The sequence below is a fragment of the Megalobrama amblycephala genome, linkage group LG17, assembly GCF_018812025.1.
Source record: "Megalobrama amblycephala isolate DHTTF-2021 linkage group LG17, ASM1881202v1, whole genome shotgun sequence".
NCBI classification, from domain to species: domain Eukaryota; kingdom Metazoa; phylum Chordata; class Actinopteri; order Cypriniformes; family Xenocyprididae; genus Megalobrama; species Megalobrama amblycephala.
The window spans coordinates 36453941-36467168 of NC_063060.1; the positions used below are offsets into that span (position 1 = coordinate 36453941).

The window sequence follows — 13228 nt, forward strand, 5'->3', positions numbered from 1 at the left end:
TCATTTTAATTCACTATTTATTAACACATTGACATGTTTCTATAAAATGTGAAAAAATGGCTGTATAATGTGACACAAAACGAACATTGTTTTGCTGTGCACGGATGTAGGTAATTTCCCCCATGAGTGGATGAGGAGATGAGCTCTTGAAAGGCACTTCAATAATAGAGTAGGACAGCAGCTGGCCATCAGGATCTCTCATACACACTTGGAGTCACATGTGGTCATGAGAGTAGGCAAAACTTTAACACTTACCCTGAAAATAGAATTGAAAATGGTTAGTTGTGGTTTAAAGTAAAGGTAACTTTAGTGGGTGACATGCAAACATGCATTTTATAAAAAAGAAAAGCATTACCTTTTGGTTGATAAATTTAGAATGTGTAATACCAAATTAAAACTATTATGTTTGTTGAGCCGATAATTTAATTTGTGAGAAATATGTATATAAAGTTGCAAGAAAAAGTAAGTGAACCACATGCAGAATCTGTGAAAACGTTAATTTTAACAAAATAAGAGAGATCATACAAAATGCATGTTATTTTTTTATTTAGTACTGTCCTGAGTAATATGTTTTACATAAATGTTTACGTATGGTCCACGAGACAAAAAAAAAAAAAAAAAAAATAGCGGAACTGATTAAAATGACTCTGTTCAAAAGTATGTGAACCACTGATTCTTCATACTGTGTGTGGTTATCTGGATGATCTATGACTGTTTTTATGTTTTGTGATGGTTGTTCATGAGTCTCTTGTTTGTCCTGAGCAGTTAAACTGAGCTCTGTTCTTCAGAAAAATCCTCCAGCTCCTGCAGATTCTTCAGTTTTCCAGCATTTTTTGCATATTTGAAACCTTTCCAGCAGTGACTGTATGATTTTGAGATCCGTCTTTTCACACTGACGACAATTGAGGGACTCAAACACAACTATTAAAAAAGGTTCAAACATTCACTGATGCTCCAGAAGGAAACACGATGCATTAAGAGTCAGGGGTTGAAAACCTTTTGAATTTGAAGATCAAGGTAAATTGTACTTAATTTGTCTTCCGTGAAAGAAGCAAGTATCTTCTCTGTTGCTTCCAAAGGGCAGTACTGAAAAAAAAAAAAAAAAAAAATTGGACAACTTCATCCTGTTAAAAGGTTTTGCAAAAAATGCAAAAAAATCCTTAAACTGAAGAATCCACAGGACCTGGAGGATTATTCTGAAGAACAGAGCTCACTTTAACTGTTCAGGACAAACAAGAGACTCATGAACAACCATCACAAAACAAAAAAACAGTCATAGATCATCCAGGTAATGACACACAGTATTAAGTATCAAGGGTTCAAAAACTTTTGAAAGTTATTTTAATAAATTCAGCTATTTTTTTAGTGTATATATATATATATATATATATATATATATATATATATATATATATATATATATACATAGTATATATACATACATACATTATATATATATATATATATATATATATATATATATATATATATATATATATATATATATATATAAAAAACATCATTTATGTAAAATATCTTACTCAGGACAGTACTAAAAAAAATTACATGCATTTTGTATGACCTTATTTTGTTAAAATTATTCACATTTTCACAGATTCTGCAAGTAGTTCACATACTTTTTCTTGCAACTGTATATATACTCAAACATGAATTGTTTGTAATAATAATAGTGTTATACTTCATAAATACTTTAGGATTTGGCTATACAACAGTATCTAACATCAAATACTTTATTATAAATACTTTTGGATTTGGCTAACAACAGTATCTGTAACTTTGTCAAATTGTTCAAAGGATAATACTGCATTGTCAATTTAAAATCAACAGCTTAATTCTCATTAAGAGCGCTCTCTAAAACAGAAACCTTTTTCCAGATGAGATTTCCTTAAAGAGTCTTCTTTATCAGACAGCACCTACAATACAGAAAATAAATATACCAGTATCTTGGTACATTACATAAAGCACATGTTCTTGAAATATCCTGGGGAAATACACAATTATCAGCTGACACACAACGTGACTAAATTAGTCCATTTAGGTCTTAAATAATAATAATAATAATATAAAAAAAGTTCCCGTAACGAACCTCTGTGGTTGACTAAAGTGAATGCAAGGTCTTCATGAAGCTGAATATGGACAGTTTATTCTGTGATGAGACCAATTAATGCTGGCAGATAGAATTGATAAAAGTATGGAAAATTTAGTTTTTCCGTATAATTGGGACTAAACTTGGGTAATTACTAAGGGATGTAATTGAATATTGTATTGCTTTTGTGTATGTATATATAGTATGTTTTCATGATAACATCACATTTCATACGCAATATATAAGGGTTTTTATACATGAAAATACATAGCTGCCCTGACAGAAAAGGTATCACTGTAGAACAAATCTACAGCTCAAGGCAAAAAAAAAAAAAAGGATTTTAAAAACGTAAAAAAGAGATTTAGTGATGCTACAGATGAGATGGGGAACATAAATCCCATAAGCATCGGCTCTCAGAACTGGCTGTTTATTTCTAATCAGAGCTTTGCTTTGTGTTAGATCTAAACATGCCTTTAGGAGTGACCTGGATAAAGGGCCTTGAAGAGGTCTTGTCCCTTTGAAAGCAGAGGCAGGCAGGAGGATGATGGACAGACGTGTCTCCGTTGGCCAGAGAATATACTCGAACACAAAGAAACAATGGGAGAAATAGCACAAACAGCAGTTAGTGTCGATGAAACTAAACCCACCATAAAAGGTTCCTAAGACGCTGAATTATGTTTTTACAGCGTTATTAAGATTAACTTGAAAGACAGACAACTTGCGGGAAGTATAAATTTGTGTTTTTTGCACCACCAAACATCTTTATTTTATGTTGTTTAATGATGACAAATAATGTGAATTTACAGTAAATTCAAATTATTCCATTATCATGCAGGACAGACTTGGCAAAAGATAACAGGCAGATAATTCTTCCAGCATGAGCTATACTTTATGACCGCTGTATCTTTAAGGAATTGAGATATGAATAAAGAAGCAATTACCGCTTGTAACAAGCAGATTCATAGATCAGAGCAGGAAAACCCCTGTATCAAAAGACAACATGGTCACAAACACGAGAACAGTCACAGAAAAAGACATCTAAATTGTCTACACATAGCGAAAAACACACCAGAGGGTTTGTACAGTAGTGCATTGGAAACCATACATATTCTCATGCATATTGAAAAGCACTCAATAGGTTATACAAAAACTATGACACTTAAGTGTGACAACTCTGAAAAAGGTGAGGTATGTCTATCAGAGGCAGTACACTGAAGGTGCTTGGTCCGTTGTAAATACTTGGATTCACTCTTACCCTCAATGTCAACCATAAACGGTGCCATCCATTTTTGAGAAAGCGACTCTCAGTCTTTTCATTCATTCTGACTGTTTTGTCTCTGTGAGAAACACCACAACAGAAGCTCTGTTCCAAAACCTAGTGAGCTACCTCACCGTTTACTTTAGGCAGCCTAGTGGTCACATTTGGGGTAAAAGAGTCATCGTTTTACACTTTTTTTTTAAATGACAAATTTCATTATTGAGCAATACACACTAACATTCAATAGTCTGGGGTCAGTAGTTTTTTTTTGTTTGTTTGTTTTTTTTTTTTAAAGAAATTGATACTTTTATCCAGCAAGAATGCTTCCAACTGTGGTTTCCGCCACTGAATAAAAAAAAGATAACTGCAACTTTTAACTCACAATTCTGATTTTTTTTCCCCCTCGCAATTCCGAGTTTACATCTTGCAATTCTGTCTTTTTTCTCAGAATTGCATGATATAAACTCGCAATTGTGCGTAATAAAGTTAGAATTTTGTGATTAAAAAGTCGCAGTTGTGTCTTATAAAGTCCAATTATGACTAAATAAAGACTGACTTTTTTCTCAGAACTGCAAGTTATAAAGTCAGAATTCTGAGAAAGTGTCAGTCTTTATTTCCTCAATTTATAACTCACAATTGCGAGTTTATATCTCACAAATCTGAGAAAAGAAGTCAGAATTGCGAGAAAAATGTCACATTGCGAGATATAGTTTATCTCTCACAATTCTGACTTTATAACTTGCAATTGCAAGTTATATCTAGCAATTGTGACTTTATATCACACAATTCTGAAAAAAAAAAAAAAAAAAAAGAGATGTAAACTCAATTGTGAGAAAAAAAGTCAGAATTGTGAGATAAAAAGTCGCAATTATCCTTTATGTTTATTTATTTTGTGGCGGAAACAAGCTTCCATATCCAACTGATCAAAAGTGACAGTAAGGACATTTAAAATGTTCCAAAATATTTCTATTTCAAATAAATGCTTTTCTTTTGAACTTTACATTCATCAAGAATCTAGAAAAAATGTATCACAGTTTCTACAAAAATATTAAGCAGCACAATTGCTTTTTATTTAAAAATGTAATATTCCACAATATTACTGTTTTTAACTATTTTTGATCAAATAAAATGCAAAAAAAGAAGAATCCAACCCCAAACATTTGAATGGTAAGAAATTGCATATCTACGATGCCTCACTAGGCTTTGCAACAGAGCAACAGAGAGACAAAAGGTTTTAATACGTGTCCATTTCTCCAAATTACATTTTGTTAAAAATGCAGGAGAAGCCAAAAGAGCCTGATGACGCTTTATTTTGGGCTCGAAAAGAACGCAAAATGACGATGCCGTTTGTTTTGGAAGGGTTAGCTTACCTTCAGTGTACCAATAGAGGTGTACAACCTGCCTTTACAGAGGAGGCTTTCCCTGCAGACCAGGTCAAGCAGGACCCAAGACCTCAGATTCAGCAGAAACACACCTAGGGCAAGGGGCATGCCGTGGGCCTGCACGCCAGGTTGCGTTCTCACTCTCACACCTAAGGGAGGGTGGATATAGACAGCATTTATGCTGGCCTGACTCATGTCACACTCTAAACAGTCCTTGGTGGTTGTAATATTTGGTTTACATCAAATTCTAGTATTTTACATAAAATATAAGTTGTACGAACTTTCACTCTTCTTACATTCTGAACCTTGATCATAATATCAAATATATCTGACAATATCATTTTAGCTGCTACAAGAAGCTGTGTATGAAACATGCAATCTGAACAATATAGATTATCTTGAAAGAATTTTCTCTTTACATTTTATGGGGTGCATTGTAGGTCATCTAAAATAAAGTAAATCTTGAGTGTGTCCTGCTCTGATAATTACTACAAATCAGAAATAAAAATAAAATAGCATGGCAATAAAATATGCAAATGTCTTTTGTTTTCTGAGTCATATCTGCAGATACAAAACCATCACGAGTCTCTGAGGTACGCTGCTGATCATATCCTCTCCTGGATGAAAGGATGCTGTAATGCCTGGTTGATGGTGATCCGCTTGGCGGGGTCCAGCATCAGGATCTGGTCCAACAGATCTTTGAGCTGGAAGACCTTCTTTCGCTGGTCCTCTGGTAGTGCCTGGCGACCCACCATGTCAATCGACAGGTCCTTAGTTGGGTTAATGGTGCTCATGACCGTGACCTTTTCCTGCAAAGAAAGAGAAGAATGTGAAAAGTCAAAAGAAAATAAATGGCTTTAAATAGTCTGAAGTAATTCATAAAGAAAATGGTCATAGTTGTAAGTACTGCTGCACAATTAATAGGAATTAAACAGAATTCACAATATGGCTTAGTGAGATTATCAAATTGCAAAGGCTACAATTTAATTTAATAGTAATAATAATATGCACTGCGTGTTTCAGAGTGAAGCGCAGCACTGTTCCTTTACACAAACAAAACAAATGAGAATGGAATATATAACACTTACCCTCTCAGTGACCTTATCAACCTCTGTGTACAAAAAGTTCAAGTTTTGGTCAAAGTGCTGGTCCTTGAACAGACCCTTCCTGATCATCTGTGAAGATTAAAGAATATTTGGTCTGTTTTTTTAGTATATTTTGTTTTAATTTTCCTAATATCTGTCCTATAAATTAATTCTTACTTTATTAGGCAATTTTCCTTTCAGGTCCATGGCAAGTTTTAGCATGTGGTTATTTGTCTTTCCAGGGAAAAGGATTTTCCCTGTGTATAGTTCATAGAGAGTGCAGCCTACAGACCACATATCGATACCATAATCATATGATTTTCCGATGACTGCAAAAAGAGGAAGAACAACTTTAATCTTAAAAACAAGCTTAACCCAAGTTTTATCTTTAATTTGTTATGTTTGTTTTAATTAGGTACAGTTGCTTTCTTAGTTCAGTTCACAGTACACTTACCGATCTCAGGTGCCCTGTAGAAACGGCTGACGAGATATGGTGTTATGTCATTGTCAGCAACATGTGACGCTGAGCCAAAGTCGCACAACTTGAGGATGGTTTTTGATTCGTTTACCTTCAGGGAGAGTCAAATACATTCAACTTATAAGACACAGAAACGAAAGCTAGAATATTTACAGCAAGAGAGTGCGACTCACCAGAATGTTGTCGGGTTTGATGTCAGCATGCAGAATGTTGCAGCGTTTGAGCAGTTTGAGAGCCAGGAATAGCTGCTGGCTGTACGAGCGCACAGCCTTGATGTGTAGCCCAACATCCTTGCCATACTTCCTCAACACCTCCCGCAGGTTCATGCTACCGCCAGAAAACAAGAAAGTTGCTTTAAGAGAAGAACTCAAGCTGCCTTGATAAGAAACTATGCATGTGAATGTGTTGACTGTAATGTACCTAAGCGGTTCGAACACCAGACACAGATGCTGCTTGTGATAAAAGTGTCTAAACAGACGCAAGCAATGGAACTTATCATCTGCGTCGGCGTCATTCAGTTTTTTCAGAAACTCCAGCTCTTTGAGGCCCGTCTTTTGCCTGTGGGACAAAACAAAGGCATCGGTCACATGAAGACCACATCCATATCTACTCTAAATCTCATTTCTTGTCCAAATAAATCCTTACAACATTTATTGAGAACATTGTTCTCAATTGTAAACATTAAATCACAATGTATGGTGTTGGTTAAGAAATCCAACTATACCAGACAGAAATGTTTAAAGGCTAAGCATTCAGATTTTAAGGGAAGTGTCTTACATCATCTCATTGTTGCGTATTATTTTCACCGCCACTTCCTGATTGGCTCGGGCCAAGTCTCTGGCTCGGATCACATTGCTAAAGACACCCTGTCCAGTGTAGCCATACACCCCGTACCGTTTGTCCAACACCTCGCCGATGTTCACACCTGAATACATTAAAAGAACAATCACGTTTTTGATTTTCTTCACGACACCCCAGATATTTTTCAGACAAGTTCTGGATTCTACAGATTCAAATACAGCATTTTCTACAAGACAGCAAACTCACGGTAATAGCCCTCTGCATCTGTCCAGTTATCTCTGAGACTTGGGTTCTCCTTAAAGTCCTTTCCTATGCCTGCGGCTCGTAACCTGGCACTCTGTGGAGAGAGATTAGATGACAAATCCACAATGTCAGCACAACTGAATTCAGAGAGTTGATTAAAAAGTTCATTCATGAATGAGTGACTGACAGCGCAAGAGACCATTTGAAAGTCTGAGGGGCCTCGAGATCCAGTGAGCACCACAGAGTCAGATTACCCATTTGGGGGAAAAAAAAGCTTTGAACAAAGTTTCCAGTACAGAAACAACAGCTTGCACAGGACTATGCAACTCTACCTGTAGAGATCCCCTTACATGGACAAATTCAATCAAATTTAGGGGCTTGCAAAGCCACTGACCTATACAATGGAAAGCAGGAACTTGACTACTCACGTCAAAGTAAGCAGTGAACATGTCATCTGACTCTGTGAACATATCAGGGGCTGGTGGCTTTTTCAGATTAGCACCTAAAAAAAAACAAAAAAAACAAAAACAAAACAATGCAATGAAAGGAACGTAGACTTGCTGATAACGTATCAGACCACCTTGTATTACATTAGAGTGAATATTTCATGTCTCATATTTCAATGACTCCTTTCCCGCCTTCCTTAACAACTGATATGAGAGGTGTTTTGGACTTTATACTGACATCTATTGGCATGGCTGTAGCATCAAGCAAATGTTTTCGGTAACCAGTACTGTCACAGAAATGTCAAAAATAGGAGGGTTACATAACAAAAGTAGTAGCGTGGATGGGAATCTATGAATTGATTTGATTCAGTAAACAGTCAGTAATAAACAAATTACTAATGACAGAACAAATAAATACAATAGAATAAAAGATACAAATGTAATAAATTGCTTAAGTTTTTCAGGTAGGTTTAACAGTAGTAGGTAAGTTTACGTTCACTTAGAACTTAAGTTAAACGATTGCGTTTATGTGAATACTTGGCATAATCGACATTGTGACAATATTTTTGTGTGTATTGGACAGTTTAAGAGCAATAAGCCGCGAGAAAAAGAATTCGATTTGGCATTCGCGAGCTGTTCCTGGTTGGGAAACACTGGTCTAGACCACTGATTTGACTAAAGTCTTTCTCTCATGTGAGTGTACATCATTTTAAACTTCTTGTCAAAATTAATACTGATTTCTTTATGTGTAAAACATTTTAAATTGGAAAGTACATGTTTAATTAAAGATTATTTTGCAGATGACATACCCGTTTTCTCTTGAGAGACAAGACTATGCTTCGCCTTCACATTATCCTCAAATGTGTCCAGGTTCTCTTGCTCGTAGGCTTTGACATCAGCAGCCACGCGCTCAAGGATGTCATCAGGTGACGGCGATCGGCTACGAGAGCTACTCTGGGGACTGCCATGATCTGAGAGTCCTGACATGTTACTGTCCTCATTCACTGGCTTATATTTCTGTATAGGATATTACAAATACAATCACAAATATACTCTACCATTCAAAACTTTGGGGTCAGTAAGATATTAATTGAAATTAAAATTATTATTATTATTATTATTTATTTTTATTTTTTTTAAAGAAATCTCTTAAGGCTGCATTTAATCAAAAATACAGTCAAAACAGCAATATTGTGAAATATTATTGATACAAATACTGTGATGGCAAAGCTGAATTTTCAGCAGCCATTCCTCCAGTCTTCAGTGTCACATGAGCCTTCACAAATCTTTCGAAATATGTTGTTTTGTTGCTCAAGAAACATTTCTTATTATAAACTTTGAAAACAGTTGTGCTGCTTAATATTTTGGTTGAAAAACAATTTTTATTTCATGATTATTTGAAAAATATAAAGTTCAAAAGAACAGCATTTATTTTAAATCTTTCAAATCATTATAATTGTCTTTACTATCACTTTTTAAAATCAATTTAATGCAAAAAAAAATAGAAATATTCTGACCTGCATGATGGCTAGGCGTTGAAGTCTCCTCTGCTCTATCAAAGCCTCCTCGTCCTCTTCATCAACATCATAGTCCTCCATCCTAGACACAGATAGTAGTATACGTATTTAAAACAAATATGATCAACAACATTAAAGCAAAACATAATTTTCCTTAATACTCACACTTCATCATCCGAGTCCTCCTGCTCAGCCTTCATCCCTTCAGACAGACTGCCCTTAAACATGTCTTCTCGTTCTCTGCTCCTTCTCCTCCACCTTTCCTTGGATCCCGAACGCCCCTGCTGTCGGCGCTCCATCCTGTCACGCTCCCTAGACCCACACAGTATTAATGCAGTTTTAATGCTACCGAGAGATTAAAAAGGGCATTGCAGAAAGAAACACAACTGTTTGGGTCTTAATCATCCACTTTACACATTCGGTGGCACATAATTCAGCAGTTACAGCATTCACAATACACATGTAAACATCCCAGAAGCAACACTGAAAACAGTGGCAGCACTGAGACATGGCCCTTGTCATTAAAAGTTCTTCATTCAAAAAAAAAAAAAAAAAATCTGTTTACCATTATTTCTGTAGAGGAAAGATTTAAGAAATATTTATGAATTTATTTTTAGCTTGCCAAATTTTTTAAGCCTCTTGGACAGTTGTATCCTCTAAATGAGGAGTTGCACTGTTGCACAATTTTAAAAGCTACAGTACACCAGTCACCTGTATCTGAAAGGAGACCTGCTGCTTCGTCTTCTAGGAGAACGGGACCTTCGTCTGAGAGGAGAGTGGTTTATCCTTCGTCTGGAGCTCAGACAGGGGCTCTCCTCTCTATGGCCCCCAACCTCATCACGAGATCGCATCCTGGGAATATAACAAAAAAGTATGAAAGTGAGTTTAAAATTTTTTTGGGGGGTAACAAGGAACAAATGAACAATATTAGTAATAAGGTGTTTTATTAACTAATATATATCATTTATTAATAGAGTTTTATTTAAATCCATTATAATATTTATTAACATTTTAATTAGCTTGTGTTTGCATATTTTCAGTTAATTTAATTTTAGTTTAAGTGTTGGTAATTTTATGTGCTTTTGTCATTTTATTTAATTTTTTAGTTTTTGTGTAGCTTAAATTAATTCTTATTACAGTTTTAGTAAATAGTACTTCAACTACAATTTTGATCTAATATTTAAGTTTTTTTATTGCAATTTTCTTCAATTAACAAATTATTTTTTTAATATTTTTAGATTTAGTTTTAGTTAACAACAACACTGATTGAAGGGTCAGTTCACCCAAAAATGAAAATTCTGTCATTTATTACTCACCCTCATGTCGTTCCACACGCGTAAGACCTTCGTTCATCTTCTGAACGCAAATTAAGATATTTTTGTTGAAATCCGATGGATCCGTGGACCGTGAGGCCTGCATAGGGAGCAATGACATTTCCTCTCTTAAGATCCATTAATGTACTAAAAACATATTTAAATCGGTTCATGTGAGTACAGTGGTTCAATATTAATATTATAAAGCGACGAGAATATTTTTGGTGTGCCAAAAAAACTATATAACGACTTATTTAGTGATGGCCGATTTCAAAACACTGCTTCAGGAAGCTTCGGAGCGTTATGAATCTCGTGTCGAATCAGCGGTTCAGAGCGCCAAAGTCACGTGTTTTCAGCAGTTTTGCGGTTTGACACGCGATTCGAATCATGATTCGACACAAAAGATTCATAACGCTCCAAAGTTTCCTGAAGCAGTGTTTTGAAATCGGCCATCACTAAATAAGTCATTATTTTGTTTTTTTTTGGTGCACCAAAAATATTCTCGTCACTTTATAATATTAATATTGAACCACTGTACTCACATGAACCGATTTAAATATGTTTTTAGTATATTAATAGATCTTGAGAGAGGAAATGTCATTGCTGGCTATGCAGGCCTCACTGAGCCATCGGATTTCAACAAAAATATCTTAATTTGTGTTCCGAAGATGAATGAAGGTCTTACGGGTGTGGAACGGCATGAGGGTGAGTAATAAATTACATTATTTTTATTTTTGGGTGAACTAACACTTTAACAGACAGAATATGTGGATATGATTACACACAAAAAAAAAAAAAAAAAAAAAAAAAAACTTGTGATGGAACTTTAGCCAGCTTGAAAAGTTAGAGAAATGACACAATCGTTTCCATTAAAGATTTAAATGAACAGATCAGGAAAGAAAAATAACCTGTCATTTGGGAGTCTCTGGCGCTCTTCTTCTCTCCGTCTCCTCTCAAACGACCGAGATCGCCCTCTCCTTGGAGGGGATCTGTTGTGGCATGAAGATCTGTCCTGTCTGGATGTCCTGTCTGTGCTCTGCACAACAGGGAAATCTTCAGGTGAGCGGTGGCCCCTGGGACGCACAGACAGGCTGTGCTGTTCTGGACCTTGTTTTCTGCTAGGAGATCGATTCTCTTTTCCAGATGAGGCTTCTTTTGAGGGTGCCTTCTCTGATTTCTTGTCTTTCTCCCTGTCAGCTTCTAGCAAGTTGGTGTTTCTTTCTTTAGATCTAGATTTGCTCCTTCTCGCTGAGGATCTGTGGTCTACAATTTGCTCTTCAGGCTGTGTAGTTGATTTTTTATTGCTTGATGGCAATCCCTTGGACTTCACAGGAGATTTGGACCTCTGATTACCATCTTTGGATCTCTCAATGCTTCGTGATCGCCTCCGCTCTCTCACCTGGCTGGGACCACTAGGCCTCTCACCGATATGAACATCTAACGCAGCCTTACTAACTCTAATTTCTGATTTATGGGCCGGGACTGATATCTCTTCAGACGTACTTCTGCCTTCCAGCCAGGAATCACATTTTTCATCATCTACGCAATCCTTTTGAGATCTTTCAGCATGTCCCTTTGCCATTACATGCTCACTGAGATCTTGTCTCTGTTGCTCACCATTTCGCACAGCCTCCTGGATCTCACCATCCTCCTCTGAATCAGAGTTATAACCCTGTAATATCAGTCCCATACCTGATTGCACAGCCCCTTCCATTAGCTCATTATCAAGCTCTGCTTGAATCATAGCCCTCTGTTTCTCCAGATCCTCCAAAGCAGCAAGGTCGTCGAGTCTGGATCGCTTTGGACAGATGATTGCACCTTCATAGCCAGCAGAACAGTCTTTATTGTCATTGAATGAGTCTCTGTGTTTCCGTTTATGTTTGTGTTTGTACTTGTGTTTGTGGTCCTTCTCATCTGGTGAGGGATATTTATGTTTTCTGTGCTTGCTTCGATGTTTGTGTTTTCTTTTCTTGTGTCTTTCCACCCTAGCAAAGTCAATGTTGTTTGCTTTTCTAGCTCCATCTTCACCGGACACATGTTCATTTTCATCCACACTGTCAGAGCTCTCCATATCATTCCTGGAAAACAGTAGAGAATAGTAACATGATATTAATATACTTTCCAACAAACTTATGAAGATAAATGACTACAATTACGAGGTATTCAAGACTTGTTTCATTGTTGTTAGTTTAAACTTTATAGAAAAACATACAGCTGGTTTACGTCGACCATAGAGACAGACGGAAGTGTGTTAACAGATATTGACTTTAAACCGCGTGTCAGACAAGTTATACAGAAATGTTTTCATTTTCAATACATGTAACTTATATCTGAATATCTAAAAACCCAAATAATGCGATATAAAGTCAGTAATGGTGTTACTTACACATAATCCTTCGCTATTGTTTTGGCTAATGCGTCCATGTTCGCCATTTTGATTTATCCTGCTGTTCTTCTGAGTCGTTTGACGAAGAGAGTCGATTCACAATTCAGTCTGGCTGTGATACCATTACTAACTTTGAAATAAACAATCAACTTGTCTTCCAAATATTTATTTAAAAAGTTCTCAACATTTTCCTCTCACTATACACTATACAC

The 13228-nt window shown here is 36.0% G+C and overlaps 1 protein-coding gene and 1 long non-coding RNA gene across 2 annotated transcripts; both read right to left on the reverse strand.

Moving 5' to 3' along the window:
* LOC125250050 lies at window positions 1-4112 on the reverse strand. Its single transcript, XR_007180713.1, has 2 exons — window positions 1886-4112; window positions 1-256 (listed from the first exon to the last, which is right to left on the reverse strand). It is a non-coding gene; the product is annotated as an uncharacterized LOC125250050 (long non-coding RNA).
* An 856-nt stretch (window positions 4113-4968) lies between these two features.
* On the reverse strand, window positions 4969-13206 carry prpf4ba (pre-mRNA processing factor 4Ba). Its single transcript, XM_048162353.1, has 15 exons — window positions 13017-13206; window positions 11539-12708; window positions 10029-10169; window positions 9483-9629; window positions 9318-9399; window positions 8610-8817; window positions 7783-7856; window positions 7358-7448; window positions 7088-7235; window positions 6731-6868; window positions 6484-6637; window positions 6287-6401; window positions 6010-6161; window positions 5836-5922; window positions 4969-5556 (listed from the first exon to the last, which is right to left on the reverse strand). Exons 1-15 carry the CDS (start codon window positions 13061-13063, stop codon window positions 5353-5355), a joined length of 2958 nt encoding a protein of 985 aa, XP_048018310.1. The 5' UTR covers window positions 13064-13206; the 3' UTR covers window positions 4969-5352.
* Window positions 13207-13228: the final 22 nt, after the last annotated feature.